Here is a 24,858-nt window from a genome sequence, read left to right on the forward strand (position 1 = left end):
AATGAGGTAAAACTATCTCTCCTCTCAGATGACATGATTTTATATGTAGAAATCCCAAAAGAATACACAGAACAAAAATTAGAGCTAACAATTCAGTATGGTTGCAAAATACAAAATCAGTATTAAAAAAGCAACTGTATTTTTATACAGTAGCAATGAACAATCCAAAAATGGAACTAAAAAACCAATTTTATTCATAATACTATAAGAATAATAAAATACATAGGAATAAATTTAATGAAAGAAGTTTAAAATTTATACCCTGAAAAACAACAAAACATTGTTAAAAAAATAAAAAATCCACATAAATGGATGAACATGTCATGCTCAAGGACTGAAACATCTAATACTGTTAGGATGGCAATACTCCCCAAATTGATTTACAGATTGAATGCAGTCTCTATCAGATGTCCAGCTGACTTCTTTGAAGATCCCTGGCAGGTTGATTCTAAAATTCATATGAAATTTCAGCCGGGCGTGGTGGCTCACGCCTGTAATCCCAGCACTTTGGGAGGCTGAGGCGGGTGGATCACGAGGTCAGGAGATCGAGACCATCCTGGTCAACACGGTGAAACCCCGTCTCTACTAAAAATACAAAAAATTAGCTGGGCATGGTGGTGCGTGCCTGTAATCCCAGCTACTCAGGAGGCTGAGGCAGGAGAATTGCCTGAACCTAGGAGGTGGAGGTTGCGGTGAGCTGAGATGGCGCCACTGCACTCCAGCCTGGGTAACAAGAGTGAAACTCCATTTCAAAAAAAAAAAAAAAAAGAAAGAAAGAAATTTCAAAGGACTCAAAACAGCCAAACCAATCTTGAAAAAGAAGAACAAAGTAGGAAGAAACATACTTCCCAATTTCAAAACTTAATACAAAATGATAACTAAGACAGCGTGCAATGCACAAGGACAGGTGTCCCCAAACTTTTTACGCAGGGGGCCAGTTCACTGTCCCTCAGACCACTGGAGGGCCACCACATACTGTGCTCCTCTTACCGACCACCAATGAAAGAGGTGCCCCTTCCTGAAGTGTGGCGGGGCCCGGATAAATGGCCTCAGGGCGCCGCATGGCCATAGTTTGGGGACGCCTGCACAAGGACATGGAATAAAATCATGTGTGTATTTTTAACTGATTTTCAACTAGGGTGTCAAGACAATTCAAAGAATAAATAGTCCTTTAAAGAAATGGTAATAGGACAACTGGATAATGACATGCCAAAGAATAATTTGGATCCTTATACATCATATGCAAAAATGAACTCAAAATTGATCAAAGACCTAATCCTAAGAGGCAGATCTTTAAAACTCTTACAACGTAATAACTAAATATTCATGACCTTGGATTTGGCTAAGGAATCTTAGAAATGACACCAAAAGCATGAGCAACAAAAGGAAAAATAATTTGAATTTCATTAACTTTAACTTCTGGTCAACACACGATATCAAGAAAGTGAAAAACAACACATAGAATGAGGGAAAATATTTGAAAATTATATATCTGATAAGAGACCTGTATGAGAATATACAAAGAATTTTTATAATTCGGTAAGAAAGACAAATAACCAATTAAATAATAAGCAAAGGATCTAAATGGGCATTTCTCCACAGAAGATATGCAAAATAACTAATTAACATATTAAAGAATAATTAACATATCAAAGATGCTCAAAATCATTAGTCATCAGGTAACTGCAAGTCAAAACCACAATGAAAAACTATTTCACATCCACCCACTATAATTGCTAGAATCAAAGACAGTTAACAAGTGCTGGTGATAATATGGAAAAATCAGAGCCCTCATATGTTCTGGTAAGAATGTAAAATAGTGAAGGCACTTTACACAACTGTCTGACAGTTCCAAATGATTTAATACAAGGTTACCATGTGATTGAGCAATTCCATTCCTAATAAATTTTCTTTTGGCTATATACCTAGGAGTGGAATTGCTTAATCAAATGGTGATTAAGTTTAAATAAAGTTTCATTTAAGACTTTAAATAAAGCTTTTATGTCCACATAAAAACTTGTACACAAGTATTCATTACATTATCCATAATAGCCAAAATGTGTAAACAAGCAACACAAATGTCCATTAACAGATAAATGTATAAACAAAATGTGGCCCATCCATATAACGGAATATCACTTGACCACAAGAAGGAATGAAGTACTGATACATGCTACAACATAGATGAACCTTGAAAGTATTCAAAGAAGCCCTTCTCAAAAGACTACACAATTTATGACTCCATTTGTATGAAATATTCAGAATAGGAAAACCTAAAGACACACAGTGTCAGTGGCTGCATAGGCAGTTACTTTTGGGGATAATGAAAATGTTCTGGAATTAGAGCACGACGATGACTGTACAACTTTGTGAATACATCAAAAGTCATTGAACCGTATCCTTTAAATGGGTGAAATGTATGGTATGTTATCTATACTCCAATAATCTGTTATTAATTTGCTCTTGTCTCCATCCATGAAGTTTTTCCTTAATAATTCTTTCTATGAGGGTGAGTGAAAAAGAGACTATATCTGACCCACCTTATAACTATGGTTTTATAGTCTTCCAGCCACCAAGATGATACTACCTTTTAACTTTCCCATCCTTTCTCTCATTAAGTATCTTGGACATACCCTAAATTTCCAAATTATTAATCAAAGCGAAGGCCAAGCCAAAGTAATCCAGGAAAATAAAAGAGGAAAAAAGTGATGTGAACATAACAAATTATCATGCTTTTCTCCCTACTATTCATCCCAAACCTTTCCTCCTATTTGCTAATTTACCTTAAAAAGGCTAAAATAGTTGTCTTGCTTCCATCTTTTATCATCAGAAAATAAGATTTCTAAAAAGGTATGTACCACAAGAGAGTAATAAAAATGTATTTAATTGTATTTTTTAAATGGAACAAAGCGATTTTAATACCTTTATAAATGTATAATAATACCTTTTTAAAAGTTATCTACCTTTAATCCTTTCCATCAAATGTTATTACTTTAGGTCTTACCTCTGTATTTTCAGTCACCTCAGCTTCTGTCATAAGGTCTGTTAAAGCATAGACAAAACCAAGATCTAACCTGAGATCCATTTCTTGAATCAATACTTTGAAATACCTATATTACAAAGCAGAAAACATTTTTAAAAAATCATCAATTAACAACTGTGTTACAAAAATTAGATGAGAAAAAGCACGAGATCAATATCAGAACTTGGAAACTTAGGACTATTTAGTTGAATAGAATTTTTAAAATCATGGAAAATTGTTTATAACAGCAAAAAAGTCAAAATATGAAAATGGCCATAAAGAGGAAATGGATAAGTAATCTGTCATACAGAGTCATAAAACAGAGTACTATATATTAGTGATAATGAGTAAATTATGGCTACATACAACATAATGAATATATTTTAATAAAAATGCTGAATGAACAAAAGCAAGTCCCAACATCTACTTCTGGCCTGAAACAATTTTCTAAAAATTAGAAAAAAATTAAAGCTAAAAGGTATAATGTTTAGGTACACATATACAATAACACTATATTTTAAATAGCAAGACAATAAAGATCGTTTGCCTTGGCTATAAGGTAGGGGAAACTAGATACAAGATTATCACATAGACAGATGTTTCTGTCCAGGTTCTATTTCTTAGAATGGGTAGTAAGTGAAGATGAAAATGTTAGTTTTCCTTTTACTAAAACAATAGATGATTACAGACAACCCCAAACAAAAATACATATACAAGAGAATAATACAATATCCAAAATCCAGAAACGATGATTGTAAATATCTAGATGTATTTCATACAGAGCCTTCTCTCTCTTTTTTTTTTTCTTTTTTTCTTTTTTGAGACAGTCTTGATTTGTTACCCAGGCTGGAGTTCAGTGGCTTGATCTCAGCTCACTACAACCTTCGCCTCCTGGGTTTAAGTAACTCTTGTGCCTCAGTCTCCTGAGCAGCTGGGACTACAGGCACGTGCCCCCACACCTGGCTAATTTTTGTATTTTTAGTAGAGATGGGGTTTCACCATGGTGGCCAGGCTGGTCTCAAACTCCTCACCTCAAGTGATCTGCCTGACCTGGCCTCTCACAGAGCTGGAATAACAGGTGTGAGTCATAATGCCCTATGCTTAAATCTTTGACTTGTCTAACATTTAAAGAATATAAATAATTTATATATTTAAATCAAACATTAAATAAACATACAAGAAATGTATCAAGACACTTACTTAATACGTGATATCTGGGAATGTCCTGCAGATCTCATGACAATACTGACATCTGTAAAGGGTTTTGGTGCTGCAAACGTTATAAATATAATTATTTCCATGATGCTTTAAGCAAAAGGTAGGCATTTTCTTGCAATATACAGCACAATGGAAAATTAAATCATTTACTAAATAATGAGTATCAGCTAAAATTACTGATACTGGCAAGATCTATTACAATCTTAATTTCAGACTCTAGCATTGTTTTTTAAATTATCTATAGTCAATCTGAAGATAACTAATTCTATAATTAGTGGTTTAGAAGTATGCATGCATTTAGAATCATCACGAAAACTTTTATGAAAACAAATTCTGGGGACTTGCTCCCAACTTCTAGGTAGAAGAGCTTAAGCACATATAATGGCCAAAAAGCTTCTCAGTGAGTTATAAAGCTTCTGAGGACATTATAAAGAATACTCCCAACAAGACAGTTTACAGGTAGTGGTGCGGGTGGAGTGGGGAAAGCAAGGGGAGAAGAAAGTTAAGTACGGTCGTGGGGAGGGAAGACAAAATAGGGGGAAGATGGATAGGCAGGAAAGAAAAAAAGCAAAGGGAAAGAAAACGGTAGAAGGAACTTGTGAGTTATTCTTATCTGGAGAACATGGAGTTTGTGCTGTTAGAAAACACTCTAGATTTGAAATTCTTATTATTCATTCAAAGGTTTTAAAGGTTTTTAAATCACAGGCTTACAGATTAGCAATCTACTTTTAAAGTTAATATTTCTAAAAATTTCAATATATATTTCTAATTAATATTTTCTTCAAGATTCACTCAGTCTTATCAAAGTTAGTTGAGTACAGTACTTGCTGGTCCTTTTTCAAGCAGTTTAATTTTACAATGATCCTAAAAAATTAAACTTGAGAATAGTTTCACTTTATATTTTTACAGTAAAATAAATCAAATAGCTAACACAAATGCTTTTATGGAAATCTAAAAATAAAAACAAACCTGAATCCATGGTGACTGACTTTGGAGGTTTAACAGGATAAAACACAAAGGGAAATACAGCACCATGTATTTGATTTTGGATCTAAGAAAATAAAAAACATCAGTATATTAATGTATCAATTATACAACCTGACCAGAATAACAGGATTTAAGAAATAAAAAGGATCAAAAAGTCTAGTACTGGCCAAGCGCGAAGGCTCACACCTGTGGCAGATCATCTGGGCTCAGGAGTTTGAGACCAGCCTGGCTAACGTGATGAAACCCCATATCTACTAAAAACACAAAAATTAAGCCGGGATGGTGGCAGGGAGCACACACCCATAATCCCAGCTACTCAGGAGGCTGAGGCAGGAGAATCTCTTGAACCTGGGAGAGTTTGCAGTGAGCCAAGATTGTGCCACTGCACTCCAGCCTGGGCGACAGAGAGAGAGACTGTGTCTCAAAAATAATAATAATAATAATAATAATAAGGCCAGTACAACATTGAAACTGAAGTACTAGATAAAACAGACCATGGGAATAGATCTGGTTTCTTACTATGTTCCTTTAGAATACAATTTTGCCTGTATTTGCAGAAAGACTTACCTGTATTCTGTAAATTTGAATTCTAAATAATGATTGATGTGCAGATGTGTTATATTCCATTTTTAATGCTGGAAGATAATTTCTTCTTAGAGCTATTGCATGCGGCTGCAGAATTTTCATGTTATGACCAGTAGGTGTTAAGCAAACCTAAAATCCCCCCCAAACAAAAAAAGAAATTTATCTATAAATGACTAGAATTAGAAATTCATACCAAAAACTTTTTAAAACAGTAAGCTAAATATTTGTATTGGTTTAGATTTAGATCTTTATATCCCATGTCCATAAAATTCTCATATTCATGTAATTGTTACAAAACTTCACTGTATCACTTTTTAAACTTACTAAAATGTACCATAATAAAAACAAATAAAGGAAAAATAAAATTAAAGAAAGTACACTGAAAAGAATAAAACAATTTTATGTTTCCTGCTAACCCAAAGAACAGACCATTAGTGTCTAGCGTCTTAAAAGTAAGTTTTTTCTTTTTGTTGTTGTTGTTGTTGTTTTGAAACAGAGTCTTGCTTTGTCACCCAGGATGGAGCACTGAAACCTCTGCCTCCTGGGTTCAAGGGATTCTCATCCTTCAGACTCCTGAGTAGCTGGGATTACAGGTGCCTGCCACCATGCCTGGCTAATTTTTGTATTTTTAGTGGAGACAGGGTTTGCCATGTTGGCCATGCTGGTCTCAAACTCTTGACCTCAAGGAATTGCCTGCCTCAGCCTCCCAAAGTGCTGGGATTATAGGCCTGACACACCATCTGTCCTGATTTCTGAATATAAATAACCACCTCTTTAAAATATTTCATACAAAGTATGTATGACAGGATTATTTTGTTTTATAATGAAACAAAACTTTCCTGAAATTTCACTAGTGATTCACCAAACTACAACAGATAAAAAATTAAAACTTCATGTCAATACTTAAAAATATTACCGGAATGTTAGTGTCCAACTCAACAACCTTATCTTCTGAAGGTGAAGATTCAGTATATTCCTTAAATTCTCTCTCTAACTTCTCAGTGTGCTTTACACTCATTGGCTTCCATCTTGCCTTCTTCTTGGGCTTTGTCTCCCAAACCACATCAGAACTTATATAAGAAAGCAAAAATCACAGTATTTAATACGAATTTATTAACATATTTATTTTTAACTGATTTATTACATGAATTACCATACCTTCAGTAAAATTTTACTGAAGCCTCAGTTATATGTGAGCAGATTACAAATTTTAAAACATGAATTCATTCAACCACCACCTATTAAGCTACTATTACAGATGTTAGGGCCGTATCAGTGAACATCTCTGGCATTCTGGTGCTTCATTTTACTTGGAGAGTGACAATAAATAGTAAACAAAATAAATTAGTAGAATTTAATATGTAGGAGGTGAAATGCTTTTGAAAGAAGAAAATGTAGACAGGGCAAAGGGGATCTGGAAAACTGGCATATGTAAAATGGTGGGGTCTGCAATATTGAAGCAGAGTGGTCAACGGGGGCCTCACTGAGAAAGTGATTTTGGCAACCTTAAAAGAGCTCAGAGAGTTACCCAGCAGACAAGAGGAGGAAAACATTTCAGGTAGAGGGGCCATCTAAAGCAAAGAACCTAAAGCAGGAGGCATACTTGCAGTGTCTGAAGAAGAGCAAGGAGGCTGGCATGTCAGGAACACATTAAGAATAGAAAATAAAGTTAAGACTTACAGTGAGGGGCCAAATAAAGTAAAGCCTTGTAGGCCACTGTAAAGATGCTGAGTTTTATTCTGAATGAAATCAGAAACCACTGATCGGTTATAAGACAACTAGCAACATAATCTGGTTTATGTTTCATTAAGAATACACTCTGTATTGAAGTGGATGGAAAGAAAAAAAGAGTGAAGTCCAGACTAGAAACAAGAAAACTTGTTAGTTTATTACAGTAAGTCAGGTGAAAAATGGCAACAGCCCTGATGAGGTTATGAACAGTGAGATAATAAAAAAGTGGTCAGATCTATGTGCACTTTGAAGGTAGAACTAGCACAGAACTTCTTAATGGATTAGGTCTCGGTGTGATAAAAAGAGGAATCAAAGACAATTTCAATGTTTTTGGGCTGCACAACTAGAAGGAGCTATTTGTGATTAACTCTGACTGGAAAGTAGGTTTGGCAGAAGGAGGAAAAAAAAGTTTGGTGTATACAAATGAAATTTAAGAAGTCTCTCAGGTATCTGAACAGAGATTTTGCATGCACCGTTGGATATACAAGTCTCAAGGTCAGATGACAGGTACAACAGAAAGCATAGGTAAGAGAGAAATTCTAGGCAGTATTTGAAATCATAAAACTGAAATGCACAGGTCTAAGAGCCGGAAGGCATTTGGCCAATGTAAGCAGATGAGAGAAGACAAGGAATCAATGAATGAGACTGGATAGGAAGAAAAATCAAAGATGGTGAGGTATTCTGAACTCCAGGGAAAGAACTACATCAAGGAGGGATCTGTGTTAAATGCTATGAAGTAAAGGCTGATAATTCTACACTGGATATGGCATTACGCAGGTCACTGGTAATGTTGACAAAAGCAGTTTCATAGAGTGTTGAAAGCAAAATCCTGTTTGGAATGGTTACAGAAAAAATGAATGAAAAATAATTGGAGAATACTAGATATGTTAAGTTCTTTTGAAAAAGTCAGTACTTTTGAGGAGTTTGGTTATAAATGCAAACAAAGAAATGAGCAAAAGAGCAAGGAAAGTTAGCTCAAGAGAATTGTTCCTGTTGAGAGAAGTAACACTGAAAGAAACAATGCAGTAGAGAGCTAAAAGCTGTTGACTTTGGAGAGACGAAGAAGAGGACTGCTGGAACAATGCCCTCAAGCAGGTAGGAGGAAATGAAATACAGTGCAAAGTAGAGAAAAAACTGTTTAAACAAGAGGACATACACCTACTGCAAACTATTGGGAGTATGTCAGTACAGCAAGTAGTATGCAAATGCCTGTAGGTAGGAAGCAGTGATATTGGAGGGGGAAGTGGGTCTCTGGAAGTTTGCTTTTGATTGCTTCAATTTTTTCAGTGAAGTGGGATGCAAGGTAGTTAGCTGAGAAAATGAGAGTCTAAGGAGAGAAAAAGTATAAAATAGTTATCTAGGATACAGAACGTGAATGGAAGCCATCTAGTTGTACTGAAATTAAAATGCTGAAAGGCCTACAGACAGAATTTAGACATCTATCCACATTCTGAAAATTCTTTATTCTGCTTAAATACTTAAGCTGTTTAATTTTATTTAAGCGTTCTATTTGTTTATTCCCTATAGAACTTATATTCATTTAATAAACAGAAAGTTAGAGATCATGAATTATTTATCTTTGCATTAACATCACTTAGCAGAGAAGATAACACATAATAGGTCTAACAGTCTTAAAAATCTATGGTGTATTTGATCTCTTTAAATAGTAAAAAAATTTTTTGAGAATGAACATTTCTAAGAAAATAGACTTTAGTATTCCTTTTAAAATGGCATTAATTCAATTAAATAAGTCAGGGGCACTTATAGATTAATGTACAAAAATTTAACTCAAGGATTAAAATTACATTATCCTGGTTACATAGAAGAAATACTCTCACATTAAACACTAATATATGTAAATTAATTTCAAATAAACTGTTTAGGAATAGGAATAATAATGATATAAGGCAGAGATTTGCTGATGGTGTCTTATACAAGGAATGATACACACAGTGATCACCATATTAGATCTTAAAGTGCCAAGGTCACATTAGAAAGTGATTGTCTTTATGTTAATCCTCCAACAACTACAGCATTATGTACCCTGAACTGTGGTAGATGATAATGAAAAATGAATTAAGCATTTTGTATGATATGCTAAACATACTTTTGGTAAGTTGAATAAATATAATTTTTTAGATAAGTGGAAGAATTAACAACATAAGGGATTTATAAATTTGATTTCTGACATATCTTTATATCAAAAGGCAAAAAAAGCTCTCAAACACATTAAAAATGAGCATCATCACAGTATCAATGAATAGTCAAAGCACAAAACTGTAAGTAATTTTAGATTTTATAATAACAACTGGAAACTGATCATTTAAATGTATCCAAAATTTAATGCATCTAACCTTGTAATGCCTATATAGGCTACTTCTTGCTTTGTGTAATTGTTGACAAGAGAAATTCCAACATCTTGTAATGCCACTGCAATTTCCTGCTCTGCTAACTCTGCTTTCTCACTTTCATACGTTGCTTTAAATACCTTTGGATCTTCAGTGAATAAAATAATGCGTTGTAAGCCTTCAAAGAATGAAACTAAATAAATAGTCTTTGTCCCCAAATCTATAGCCATCATCATATCCTAAAACAAAACCACCAAAAAAACCAGAAACAAACAATTAGAATTTGGTCTCAAACGGAAATTTAGATTTCACATTTATAAAATGAAACTATTAATAGCACCTACTTCATAAGGTTAGTGGCAACAAAATGAATTAATATTTGTATAATAATTGCAAATATACATTATTGAAATCACTTTGTGTTATCTATAATAAAGTTAATAATCACAAAAACAGGCCATTGTTTTATTTTCAACATTTTAATAAAATCAAATAGTCTTCCTGTGTAGGCTAATCAATAACAAAAAGTATTTTTTTCTGCTTTATTCTAAGACTATACCAATGTGATATGTATTAAAAGCTGTTTCAATCTGAAATTTGTATTTCCTTATATAGCTAAATCAAACAGGATAAAAAATATCTTATATCTCAGGTGTATATTCTACAAAGCATGTATATTCATCATGAGGCGATTTCTGCAGGAATCTTACATAAATGTGCTAATATCAGGGTTTTGAGGGTCAGTGACAAGCTAAAGATAGCAAATTCTCATAATTGATATTCAGCCATTAATTTCTAGTTAATATTCTGATGTACAGACATTTATAATGTATAGTATACACTCATGTTACAATACACAGAAATTAAAAACTGAGTTGTTACCATAAACTAATTATCTAGGGATACTTATAATACTAACTATATATATGTATATAAATATTTCTAAGTATGTATATATATACACATATCACTAAAACCACATTGAGAATCAAGAAAACTAACTTATTTCTAATATTTTACAATGAATGTCTGATTTATCTTTATAAACTTCAAAGAATCACTATGATATAAATATGCAAAGTAATAATCAATAGGTCAAATGAATAAGATTATTTTTATATCAAAATACAATATTCTTTTCCTGAATAAATCTAATAGTCATAAATTTTTTAAAATTAAAGTTAGGCCACTTATAGGCAATCCTCCTAAATACAATGTCAAAAATACCCACATCAGACTTCTCAACAGCAGCACTGAAAGACAATGAGAAAATACCACCAATATGCTGGCAGAAAATAACTCGGCCCAGATTTCCTTACTCAGCAAAAATATCTTCCATTGAAGAAAAGTACACAAATTAAGGATGCTTACAGATAAAACACTAAAGTTCAGAATTAACAGAAATGCACTCAAGGAAATTCTACAGAAGGAATTAACCAGTGGCAAAAAGAAAGTGATCCAAGATGGATATCGGAAGCAAAAAAAGGAAGGTAAGAAAAAATAAAATAGCACCTATGTGGGAATAAACATTTTATAAAATTCAATATCCTGCCATGATAAACACTTTTGACAAACAAAGACTAGATGAGAAGTTATTTAATTTCTTATCAAACTTGCCTTTCCTCCCAAAAAACTTCAGTGACCATCACACATGTTTAAGGCATTTAAGATCAGTAATAAGGCAAAGATATCTGCAATCATCACTTTCATTCAATAGTATATAAAGATCCTAGCTAGTCTAATAAGGCAAAAAGAAAGGAAAAATGAAAGGTCCGGAAAGAAGGAAACAAAGTTCTCATTATTTGTAACTGTTACAACTACCCATGCGGAGAAATTAAAAATGAATAATTAATAAAAGTTTATTAAGACTATAAACCAACAGAGAGAAAAAAATAAAAATAAATAAAAGACTTCAGTGAGTTTACTGGATACAAAAATCAATATACAAAATGCTGCTATACTCCCATATACTAACAAGTCTAATTTTTTTTTTTAAATGTAGTTGGGGGTGGTGGCTCATGCCTGTAATCCCAGCACTTTGGTAGGCTTAGGCAAACCCAGAACTTTGGTAGGCTGAGGCAAGTAGGGCTGCATGAATTGAGGAGTTTGAAAACAGGCTAGGTAACATGGTGAGACCTCAACTCTACTAAAAATTTAAAAATCAGGTTGGTATGGTGGTGCCTGACTGTAGGCTCAGCTACCCAGGAGACTGAGGTGGGAGAACTGCTTGAACCTGGGAGGTGGAGGCTGCAGTGAGTCGTGATCACACCACTGCACTCCAGTCCAGCCTGGGCAACAGAGTGAGACACTGTTTCAAAAAATAAAAAAATGTGGTGAGGTTCTAATTAGACTGACAACTGACGACTAAGTGGTCTTGGACCAACCCTTTTCCTAAGAATAAAAGTTAGACAAAATATAAAAAAGAAAATGTGTTTGAAAAGATAGAAACACTAAATAGACAGTAAAAATTAATGGGGCCAAGCTATGAGAGAGAAGAAAATCTGAGATATTTGTATTTGAAGTGGCTTTTTTCAAAGGCCAGCTGCCAATTCTAAAAGTAGAAGCAGAGAATGAGGCTAAGAAAGTTTGCTGAATATTGAGTAGTTCCATGGGAATGAGAGAACCAAAATTGGAGTGTATGGCATGCCAAAGAAAACGGTTAACATTTTAGATTTTTAGTTGAGTACTCAAAGAACTGTTCTCCAGGCACCAAGGTGAACTAGATTAAAACAGCCCTCACAAGAACTGAAGATCAGAGTCAAATCACTGTCATCTCCACCTGGATGAAGGTAATCTGCTTCAAGACTAGCTGCCTCCCAAAGGCAAAACACTATTCTCAAGACAAAGGGAATATCATACAGAGCTTCAAATTATCTCTAAACATTTTCATTATCTTATACTACATCCAGGATAGTTAAAAAATGCATAAAGAACAGATTTAAGGGAAAACTAACAGGAAAAAAGAAAAAATACAGAAATATCCCACAAGAGATCTATATATGGGAATTGTCACATAGGTATTGACGTAGCTACGATTAGTACACTCAGGAAATTATGTAACAAGATAAGAGAATTTTGGGACAAATGTTTCTAGAATGGAAATCCTAGAACTGATAATTAAGAACTCAATGAATGAGTTTAAGATCAGATTAGACCCAGCAATAGAAGTACAGTGGAAGATCAACCAGAAGTATGTGTACTAAAGGATGGAGAGAAAAGGATGAAACAATATATTAAAATAAAAGTCATTAGGGACATGGTGAAAAAGTCTAACATTTATATAATTATGGAGTCCTAAAGTAAAGAGGAAGAAACAAGCACAAGCCATATTTGAAGAAATAATGGCTGTAAAATTTCTAAACTGGACAAGAGACTTCAAGTTACTATTCTGGGAAGCATAATAAGATGAGAGAAAGCCACGCCTAAGGACATAATGGTAAAATTGCTGGAAACCAAGGAGAAGAAGAAAACAGTAAAGTAGGTGGAATTAATAAAGAAGTGCCAACTCTGAAATTTGACATCCAGCAGAAATACCCCACCAAAAAAGGGCAAAATAAAGACATTTCCAGACAACAAAACCGATAAGAGAATTTGCTAGTGGTAGTTTCACACTAGAAAAGTATACTGAGAAGAAAAAGGAACCCAAATGGAAACACAAAGATACAGGAAAAAATGAAAAACAGCACAAAGAGAAATATGTGGGCAAATTTAAATGGAGTATTAATTGTAGAAAATAACAAATGCTTCTTAAAGGATTTTATATCTATTTAGAAATAAAATACACAAAAACAGTATATAGAACATAAGAAGGAAATAACTAGAGAGTTCTGAAGTCTTTATATTATTGAGAATATGGTATGAATACTAATTTACAGCATTAAAAAAAAATTAACCTAGTGCTAGCTCATATTGCAGGTTTTTCTTGTGTGTATGTGTGTTTTTTTTCTTTTGTTGAGATGGAGTCTCACTTTGTTGCCCAGGCTGGAGTACAGTGGCACAATCTTGGCTCACTACAACCTCCACCTCCCAGGTTCAAGAGATTCTCCTGCCTCAGCCTCCCAAGTACCTGGGATTACAGGCATGCACCACCACATTCAGCTAATTTTTGTATTTTTAGTAGAGATGGGGTTTCACCATTTAGCCAGGCTAATCTCAAACTCCTGACCTCAAGTGATCCATCCACCTTGGCCTCCCAAAGTGCTGAAATTACAGGTGTGAGCCACTGCACCCAGCCTCATATGGCAGATTTTAACAAGTCAAGAATGAATGTTTTAATACAGTAGAGGAACCTCTAGCTTTAGACTCCTCGGTATGATAATGCTTGTATGTGCCTTGAAGAAAACCAGTAAGCTATGCTCATGGGTTGTTACAAGAAATGTGTAGGAGTAAAGATTTCTAAGTGAGAGTGGCTTCTATCACACCCAACTGAGTCTTGTTCTCTTACACCAAATCTATCATTTTTGGTGACCAAGGAGAGTATCTCCTAACCTGCTGTGGGATTGCCATAGGACTCTCAGCCAAGAGGAATGCCTGATATTCCCTGCTACCCTGCTGGTTCCTGGCCTGCGGCCTCCTGAATAGGTAGGTGCAAACTGTGGACTACGATAGTTTTGCAAATCTACATTTGGGCCTAAAAAGGTACTGTAGAGGGCAGAGGGCACTGCAACATTATATACTGATAAAAGAATCAAGCTACCAGGAAGATATAACAGTCATAAATTTGTACTTAAGTAATCATAAGCTTCCAAATATAAAAGCTAAAATTAACAAAAGGGAGATATAAATCCATGATTATATTGGGAGACTTTAAACACGTATCTTACAGTAACTAACAAGCAAACAAATTAATAACAGAAGATTTAGAAAATATTTTGAACTAAAGGATAATAAGTATACAACATATCAACATATGTGGGACTAAACTAATGTTGTTTTTGGAGGAAAATCTGTAACTCTGAATGACTTCATATAGTAAGTGAAGAAAATACAAAAAATAATGATTTAGTTATCTGCGATGGTCTGAACTATCTCCCTAAAATTCATAATGCTGATGGTCCAAGATGGTGACCTGGAATGCAGAAGGAGAGAATCAAGCAGGGAAGAGAATGATAAGAGCCAACAGAATGGGTAAGGGCCTAAGAGAGGGATGATAATTGCGAAGAGCAGAGGGCTGGAAGAAGCAGCATTCTAAGCGCATCAAGAACTCTACGCACCCCGGCAACCATGGCAACCGCCTGGCGCTTGATGTTTACATCTTTCAGAACAAGCATGGAAAGATTTGTGTATTCGACTACTTTGTTATCTGCGTATATGACAGCACAGGACATGCTCTGTACTGTAAACTCTCAGACCTCCCCCAAATTTGTAACCTTTGCTGCTGCCACCATCCCTGGCTACAAACCATCCAAATCTTCACTGTCTTTTGTATTTTGATACTGACATTTCTTTGTGCCCGTTCTCTACCCACTCCATCCACCCACCTCTACCCCTTTACACATACCACATCAGAGTTTTTTTTCAGTGGATTGAGTAAAAAACCTTCAAGAAAAAAAAAATTCTTAACGTTGAACCTGGAGTCCACAGTGTGACTATATTTAAAGATGGGGTCTTTACGGAGCTAATTAAGGTTATATAAGGTCATAAGGGTGAGGCTCTGATCCAATAGGATTAGTAGAGTCTTTAGAGACATAAGGGAGTTTATGTTCCCCCCATCCCTTCATGCCATATGAGAACACAGACAGAAAGGCAGTCATCTGAAAGCCAGAATCCAAACATGCTGGACCTCTGATCTCAGATTACAGCCTCCAGAATGCTGAGTAATAAATTTTTGTTTTTTAATACACTCAGTGGTATTTTGTTATGGTAGCCTAAATAGGCTAACACAGCATCCATCTCAAGAGTTCAGAAGTAAACTCCCAAAAAATTAAATAAAGGAATATAGATTAGAACAGAAATTGATGAAACTGAAAACATACACACACACACACACACACACATATATATATATATATATATATATATATATATAATCAAAAGAGCAAAACAGTGGTTTTTCTGAAAACAAACACACAGAAAAAAATACAAGCTTCCTACAAAGACAACTAAGATGGTTTCACTTCATTGGTTAATTCTACCAAACATTCAAGGAAGAAATCATATTAATTTTACATAAACTCTGCTAGAAAATGGGTAAATTATGCATATTTCCCAACATTTTTAAGAAGTCAGCATTACTTTGATATAAAAACCTGGAAAGAGCATTACAAGACAGAAGAGTTATAGGTCATTTCTCTCATGAATATAAGAGCATAAATCTTAAAACATTAGCAAGCCGATCCCAGAAATGCCAGGTTGACGTAATACTTAAAAATCAATCATATAATTTATTCCCCAAAAAAGATAAAGTCTGAAATCATTTAATCATTTTCAATAAATGAAAATAAAAAGCATTTGATAAAAATTCAACACTTGTTCATTTATTCATACCTATAGACACAGACATTTTAATAAACTAGGAGTAAAAGGCAACTGTCTTAATGTGATACAGAGTATTTATTTAAAAGACAACCAACCAAAAAAAACATGTAGAGTGAAGACACGCTTAACAGGGAAATGTTCAGTCTCCCCTCTAAAATGGGAATGAGAGACACAACAGTCTACTGAAAGGCAGGAAGGAAAAATCACTAGTAGTAAGAAAAACAAAAAAAAAATTAGGAGTCAAATTAAGAGGAATCTTGAAGAACAAAAAACTTTAATAAAATAATTTCTGAAAGTATTTTAAATGTTACCAGAAAATGTACGCACATAACTTTATCATCATAGCTTACTACCCAGAAATAAATTTGTTTTAGTTCACTCAGTAGATGCTTAAATGTTCTTACAGTAGATAAATCTACCTAATATGATTGTCAGTGCAGAGAATGTATTTGTTTTCAGGTGAATGCTGAAAGTTCTTCTCTAAACAAAACTTTATAACACAGTAGAAGGAAATAAAGAGTAAATGAAATAAGACTACTTTTGGTTTTAAACATTTTTGGTTAAGTCAATGCTTGAATACTATTTTGAAGATTTTTGGCAGTTTTTTTGAAGTGTGGCCACAAGCAATTCTTAGAACTAGGGAGGCTGAAAATAAAATCTTTTTTGTTTTTTTGTGATGGAGTCTTACTCTGTCACCCAGGTTGGAGTACAGTGGCACAATCTTGGCTCACTGTAACTTCTGCCTCTTGGATTCACACGATTCTTCTGCGTCAGCCTCCTGAGTGGCTGGGACTACTGGTGCATGTAACCACACCTGGTTAATTTTTGTATTTTTTTAGTAGAGACGAGGTTTCACCACGTTGGCCTGGCTGGTCTCGTGATCCACCTGCTTTGGCCTCCCAAAATGCTGGGATTACAGGCGTGAACCACTGCGCCTGGCCCAAATACCTTTTTTTTAATAAAACGCTGCTGGTAACACCATAATAACTCAATACTTACATCCTTTTGCGTTACAACACCATCGCTTCTTCTACATCTCCACTTCAGCGTTCTAGAGCCCACTGGATCAGCCCACGTATAAAACACTGCTTTTCCAGGAGGGAGGGAATCTTCTATTTCACTGAGAGAACTGACATAAGTAGTAAAAATATGCATTAAATTAAATGCAAGTACACAAATAGATTTTCAAAAACTAAAATAATACTTGATTAATTCTTAGTCCACTAATTGAAATCTGTGATAGTTCTGATTAAAACAAGGCTGAAATTTTTACCTTATACAATTAAAAAAAGGGTTCACTAATGAATGTTTCTCATTATTTTCCCACTTAGAAAACATATGTTCTACTTAGGAAATAAAGGTTTTCAAGTCTTTAAAACTGTTCTGTCAATTTTTAAATACGAGTTAATTATCAAAAATTATTCCAACTACTTTATTTATACCAATTCTTTTTTTTTTTTTTTTCAAAGATGGGGTTTCACCATGATGGCCAGGCTGGTCTTGAACTCCTGACCTCAGGTGATCCACCCACCTCGGCCTCCCAAAGTGCTAGGATTACAGGCGTGAGCCACCATGCCCGGCTTTATTTATATCCATTCTATGAGAATTTCATTGGTAACTCTTTCCTAAGTATTGGTCTAAGTAGAGCAAAAACATAATAACTCAATTATTCTTTAAAATCACAAAGCATGAAATATATACCTAAGAAATTTAATTGACTCACAAAAAGATGCTTAGAAAGAAAAACAATTAAATAAATAATAAAATATAGCTCTTCTAAGCGGAAGAAGGAGCTAACTCAACAGATTAAAAGACTTCACTGGGTTTCAGACAGTAATGAAACAGTCTCATTCTAGACATATCTTTGTAAGAAAATGAGGGGAAAAAATGACTAACATATATCTAGGAAAATCACCGTTACAAGAAAGTAAAAATGCTACTCTCACAGTTCTATGATGTCTAATGTCAAAAAACAATGGAACAATATCTACACAATTTTGAGAAAAAGGTTATCACATAAAATTTTATGCCAAATTGTCGTAAATTTGTAAGAATAAGACATTTCAAACAAGCAATAGGCATAACACTACCCACAAATCTTTACTAAAAAAATAACTCACACTTTTTCCAACCAAGCTAGAGGTGAACTTAAAATAACATTTTAACAACTAGGATGTAGAAATACTAAAGAACCAGTGGTGAACAACTTAACCAGTTAAAGAAAGTCATTTTTTGTTAACATATTACAAATCAATGCAAACACCAAAAGAGCCTTGAATAAAATAATATATATTTTGAAAAGCTAACCATTTTATATTAATCTGGTTGAAAAATCCCAAATTACATTCATAAGAAAGTGAGAATTTGGAAAGAGATTGAAGAAAATGTAAATAAGCATTACGATTTTTTATGGGTAAGTTAGCAGATACTGTTTCAATCTTAAAATTGATTTAAAATGTATCAAAACTTTCAATAATAAAAAAGCAATTATCTATAAGTGAAAGAGGATATGTATTTTCAAAAAAATTATTCAAAGAAAATATACCTCAAAAAATATGGTAAGAAAGCATAAATTAGTTCTTAAAATGATTATAAATGGGTTAAAGATCCTTATTAGAAGATCATCTGGACTGGATATGGTGGCTCATGCCTGTAATCCCAGCACTTTGGGAAGTCGAGGCAGGTGGATCACCTGAGTTCAGGAGTTTAATACCAGCCTGGCCAACATGGTCAAACTCCGTCGCTACTATAAATACAAAAATTAGCTGGGCGTGGGTGGCATGCACCTGTAATCCCAGCTGTTCAGGAGGCTGAGGCAGTAGCATCACTTGAACCTGGGAGGCAGTGGTTGTAGTGAGTCAAGATCACGTCACCGCAGTGGTTATAGTGGGCCAAGATCATGCCACCGCACTCCAGCCTGGGCAACAGACCAAAACTCCATCTCAAAACAACAACAACAACAACAACAACAATAAAAGATAAACTGATTCTACCATTATAAAATTGGAAATAAAAATTCTGAACAATTAAGGATTATTTAATTGTGGCGCACCTAAGTGTATTCAGTAAAAATCATGCTTTGCATGGACACAAAGAAGAGAACAGACATCTGGAGCCTACTTGAGGGTGGAGGGTAAAAGGAGGGAGAATCGAAAAACAACCTATTGGGCACCATGCTTTTACCTGGGTAATTAAACAACCTCTACACCAAACCGCTGTGACACACAATTTACCCATGTAACTAACCTGCACATGTATCCCCTGAACCTATAATTAAAGTTAGAAAGAAAAAAAAATTGTGCTTTGAAGCAAATTTATATGCTCACAATAGCTACCAAATATGAGAGATACATAAGGAAGGAAGAAAGGGAGGGAGAGAGAAGAAAAAGGAGGCAGGAAAGGAAAAGCAATGCACCAAAATGTTGAGTGTTTGGATTACAGAGACTATAGTCCTCTTTCACATTTTTTCTATAAAATTTTTTAAAACAGTAATTTAACAACTATTACTTTTATATGAAGGAAATAACATCCATATTTTTTAAAAAGTCAAGAGAAGGAAATGTGGAGAAGACCACAAACTCACAGTTTTCATTTTTCCATGAAAAAAAGTCAAATGTAAATGTGTTGATTAGCAAATAAATTTGGTTTAAAAATATTTTAAAATGGTTTTAATTCATATAAATTTTAATCTATTTAATTCATTGCAGAAAATTCCTTACGCAAAAATGTATTGGACTACCAGGGACAGGCAATGAAAATTCCAAGAAAAGGGAAACTAACCATAGTCCTCAGATTGGTAACTATCTGTGTATACATGTCTCAAACTCACAAGAAACTAACACAATGTGACAAATGCTATAATCTATATATGCAAAGGTGCTATAAAAAACTCAGGTACATAGATTAAGATGGCATGGGAAGTGATCACATAGAATGGCATTTTTTTTTTTTTAAGTTCTGGGATACATGTGCAGGACCTCAGGCTTGTTACATAGGTAAGTGTATTCCATGGTGATTTGCTGCACCCATCAACCCATCATACCTAGGTATTAACTCCACATGCATTAGCTAATTTTCCTAATGCTCTCCCTCCTGCTGTGCCCCCAACAGGCTCCGGTGTGTGTCGCTACCCTCCGTGTCCACGTGTTCTCATTGTTCAGCTCCCACTTATAAGTGGGAACTTGTGTTCCTGTTACTGAGAATAATTGCTTCCAGCTCCGTCCATTTCTCTGCAAAGGAGATGATCTCGTTCCTTTTTATGGCTGCATAGTATCCATGGTGTATGTGTACCCCATTTTCTTTATCCTGTCTATCACTGATGGGCATTTGGGTTGATTCCACATCTTGGTTATTGTGAATAGTGCTGCAGTGAACATGTGCAAGCATCTGTCTCTATAAGAGAATGATTTCTATTCCTTTGAGTACATAACCAGTAATGGGACTGCTGGGTCAAGTAGTATTTCTGGCTCTAGGTCTTTTAGGAATCACCACACTGTCTTCCACAATGGTTGAACTAATTTACATTTTCAGCAACAGTTTAAAAGTGTTCCTATTTCTCCATTGCCTTGCCATCATCTGTTGTTGCTTGATTTTTCAATAATCACAGAATGGCATTTATCTAGCTGAAAGGAACATCGATTCAGGTAAAAACACATGGAAAAACCCAGAGCATTCAGGAAACAAAGACTTCAGTTTGTATAGGGTAAGATTTAGGCCACAGAAAGATAAATGTTTAGAAATGCAGCCTAGAAGTATATTTTTAAAGAAACAGGTAAAAAAAGAAAAAACTTTAAACAAGAAAGATATTACTATATTTCTCATTTTAGAAAACTCGTTCTAGTGGAAAATGTAAGATTTACTAGAGATAAGACTAGATATAGAGAGACACATCAAAAATCTACTCAAATACAGCTGGGCATAGTTGCACACACCTGTAAACCCAGCTTCCTGGGAGGCTGAGGCATGAGAATCACTTGAGCCCAGAAGGTAGAGGTTGCAGTAAACCTGGATCACGCCACTGCACTTCAATCTGGGCGACAGACCAAGGCTTTCTCAAAACAAAACACAACACAACACAACACAACACAACACTCAAACAAAACAGAAATCTACTCAAACAGATAAGAAATGGAGGGATACTAAAGTAGGATGATGACAGGGGAGATTAGATAAGAAGGATATATTAATTAAAAATTTAAAATTTAACAAACAAATGAAATCACATCTCATGTTCATGGATGAGTAGACTCAATATTGTGAAAACGACCATATTGCCATAAGCAGTCTACAGATTCAACGCAATTCCCATCAAAATACCATCATCATTCTTCACAGAACTAGAAAAAAAGTCCTAAAATTCATATGGAAACATAAAAGGAGCCCCCAGAGCCAAGTAATACTAAGAAAAAAGAACAAACCTGGAGGCATTATATTATCCAACTTCAAACTATACTACACTGTTATAGTCACCAAAACAACATGGTACTAGTACAAAAAAAGGCATGTAGACCAATGGAGCAGAACAGAGAAACCAGAAATAAAGTCAAATGCTTTCAGCCAATTATCCTCAAGAAAACAAACAAATACACAAACTAGGGAAAGGACAACCTATTCTAGTGAAGGGACCAGTCTGGTCAGGGCCTGAGACAGAGCTGACTTAATAGTTTACAGACAAGGCTGGTTCTTCATTCTTGTTCTTTAAGCTCTTTTGTTTCCAGATTCTTCTGTCCAGTCTTCTTTCTGGTATCTTGACTATCTCCTATTCAAATGGTGCTGGGATCGTGGGCAAGTCACATGCAGAAAAATGAAATTGGATTCTTATCTCTCATCTTATACAAAAATCAACTCAAGATGCATCAAAGACTTAAATGTAAGACCTGAAACCATAAATGTAAGACCTGAAACCATAAACATTCTAAAAGATAACATTGAAAAAACTTTTCTAGACATTGGCTTTGGCAAAGACTTCATGACCAAGAACTCAAAAGCAACAAAACAAAAATAAATAGATGGGACCTAATTAAACTAAAAAGCTTCTGCACAGCAAAAGAAATAATCAGCAGAGTAAACAGACAACCCATAGAGTGGGAGAAAACATTAGAAAACTATGCATCCAACAAAAGACTAATACCAAGAATCTATAAGGATCTCAAACAAATCAGCAAGAAAAACAAAAACAAAAACAATCCCATCAAAAAGTGAGCTAAGGACATGAATAGATAATTCTTAAAAGAAGATATACAAATGGCCAATAAACATAGGAAAAAAATGCTCAACATCACTTACTTATGAAGGAAATGCAAATTAAAATCACAATGAGATACCACCTTACTCCTATAAGAATAATCACAATTTATCACAATTTACATAAAAAAATAGTAGATGTTGACATGGATGCGGTGGAAAGGGAACACTTTTAGACTGCTGGTGGGAATGTAAACTAATACAACCACTATAAAAAACATGATGGAGATTCCTTAAAGAACTAAAAGTAGAAGTACTATTGGATCTAGCAATCCCAGTACTGGTTATCTACCCAAAGTAACAGAAGTCATTATATAAAAAAGACACTTGCACACACATGTTTAGAAACATTTATTATTTTTAAAATATGGATAATTTAAAAAACAGGCATTCCCCTTTCTTAACATCTTAAATAGATGAGAGAATGATACCCAAAACGAGTTTTAGGTACTTGCTAGTCCAGCCCTCTGGTCCTTACTCAACATCTGCTTGATTTTAATCAATGATTAGAAGTTGTACAGTTAGCGGTGGAAGGAAAGTGTACATGCAATGAAAAATAAGTGCTTGTTGAAAAGTAACAGGTGAAAACAAAGAAAGAAAGCAAACAAAATAAATTCAAGATAGCCTGGAGCTACTAAGTAGAGGATCAGAAAGTTGCATAAATGGTAGTAGCTCTAGGAAGATATAACAGCAAATTAAAATGAATGATGTTTAAGAGTAATCCTAAACCATGAAGATTCTGTTATAGCCTTTAAGGAAGGAGTCCTTTCCCCCGACACGTCAATAAGAGAGTACCTATTGTTAGAAAAAAAAATCTGAAATTTTACATATTTACACTATATTAAACATATAAAAAAATTCAAAAATAGACAAAATTCAGAGACCCATAACAAACTCTGACAGACTGCTAATCAGAGTCAACAATGAACAAGCTTTTACCACACTTGCTTCAGCTCTTCCATTTTTCTTTCTCTGAAGCATTTCAAAATAAATTGTAGACATCAAGTCAGTTTTACCACTACATACTTCAGAACACTTTTTTAAATGGAACATTGATTTTTGTAGCTACAATGTCATTATCAGTGTTTATATTCTTAAGAAGTTATCATAAAAACCATGTCTCATCATCTAGACTTATACCATCGAGTCACTGTATTTGTGATAATCTTACCTTTGATGGTATTGAATAAGTTCATTCTTGGTGTGATTTATTAAGAGGAATGTGGCTGCTCCATCATGATAATCTAAAAATGTAATAACCGTAGAATGCTCAGCCAAATTCACTTCTGCTATAATACCTCCAAGCTAGAAGAAAGAAAAAGAAAACATTTTTAATGTGATCATTTCCCCAAGAATATTAACTAATATCATTTATTAACAGACCATTCTTAACTTGATAATTTAATTTTGGGGATGATTGAAAAAGCAATTCAGAATTTTGTACTGCACTTCCCGGAATCTATAATTTCAATTATTATATTACAGATAGGTGACATTCCAGATGTGGTATATTCTAGTATTTCAGCCATGGCAACTAACTTTTTATATAACAATTAAATTATCTTGATAATTTCTGAGATGATTTAAAAAATTCAAAATTTTATACTGCATTTTTGGGAATCTATAATCTCAATTATTGTATTACAGATAGGTGACATTCCAGATGTGGTATAGTCTAGTATTCTGGGCATTCCAACTAACTTTTTACATAACAATTAAATTATCTTAGATCTCCGTTTCCTTTTACAAAAAGAAATGTTTGTTCATTTTTGGGGAAAAGGGAAAAATCGACAGAGTAATTATTTGATACAAAAAATAAACAAAATACTAGTTGGTATATTTTAGCTTTTCTAATGACATATGCAAAAAACAAAACAAAACAAAAAAACAAAACAAACCTTACCTCATTATCCAGACGCAATAAAATACAATTTTCTTGCTTGTTAAAATATATCCTTTTGGGAGGATCTTTACTCTTTTCAACTTGAATAAGAAGTTTACTAGCAGCATCCTCAGGCCAAAAAGGGATACACTAAAATATACATTATATATATTTATAAAAATGAACAGATTTCACCATAAATACATAAGTCATCTTAATATACCCATCAGAGAAGACTTAAAAAAAAAAAACAAAAAACTCTTTCAACACTGCTCTATTATTGGGTTGCTTAGCTAAACAGTTATAAACTTTCAACTTGAAGACGGACTGTCACTTGTCAACACCGTGCATTCAAGAAGCAGTGA

The 24,858-nt window shown here is 34.2% G+C and overlaps 1 protein-coding gene across 4 annotated transcripts in view; it reads right to left on the bottom strand.

Annotated features, from left to right (window-relative positions):
• VPS13A (vacuolar protein sorting 13 homolog A) overlaps positions 1-24,858 on the bottom strand; it is a 235,381-nt gene that overhangs the window by 53,810 nt on the left and 156,713 nt on the right. For all 4 annotated transcript variants that reach the window (XM_010341278.3, XM_074394628.1, XM_003920858.4 and 1 more), the window contains 9 exons: positions 24,515-24,643; positions 23,783-23,916; positions 17,368-17,497; positions 9,898-10,130; positions 6,729-6,882; positions 5,795-5,941; positions 5,210-5,291; positions 4,223-4,292; positions 3,005-3,110 (listed from right to left, as the gene is read on the bottom strand). In XM_010341278.3, coding sequence (XP_010339580.2) covers positions 3,005-3,110; positions 4,223-4,292; positions 5,210-5,291; positions 5,795-5,941; positions 6,729-6,882; positions 9,898-10,130; positions 17,368-17,497; positions 23,783-23,916; positions 24,515-24,643 — 1,185 coding nt within the window. The remainder of the gene's footprint in view (positions 1-3,004; positions 3,111-4,222; positions 4,293-5,209; positions 5,292-5,794; positions 5,942-6,728; positions 6,883-9,897; positions 10,131-17,367; positions 17,498-23,782; positions 23,917-24,514; positions 24,644-24,858) is intronic.

The sequence above is a fragment of the Saimiri boliviensis genome, chromosome 2 (assembly GCF_048565385.1).
Source record: "Saimiri boliviensis isolate mSaiBol1 chromosome 2, mSaiBol1.pri, whole genome shotgun sequence".
Lineage (NCBI taxonomy): Eukaryota > Metazoa > Chordata > Mammalia > Primates > Cebidae > Saimiri > Saimiri boliviensis.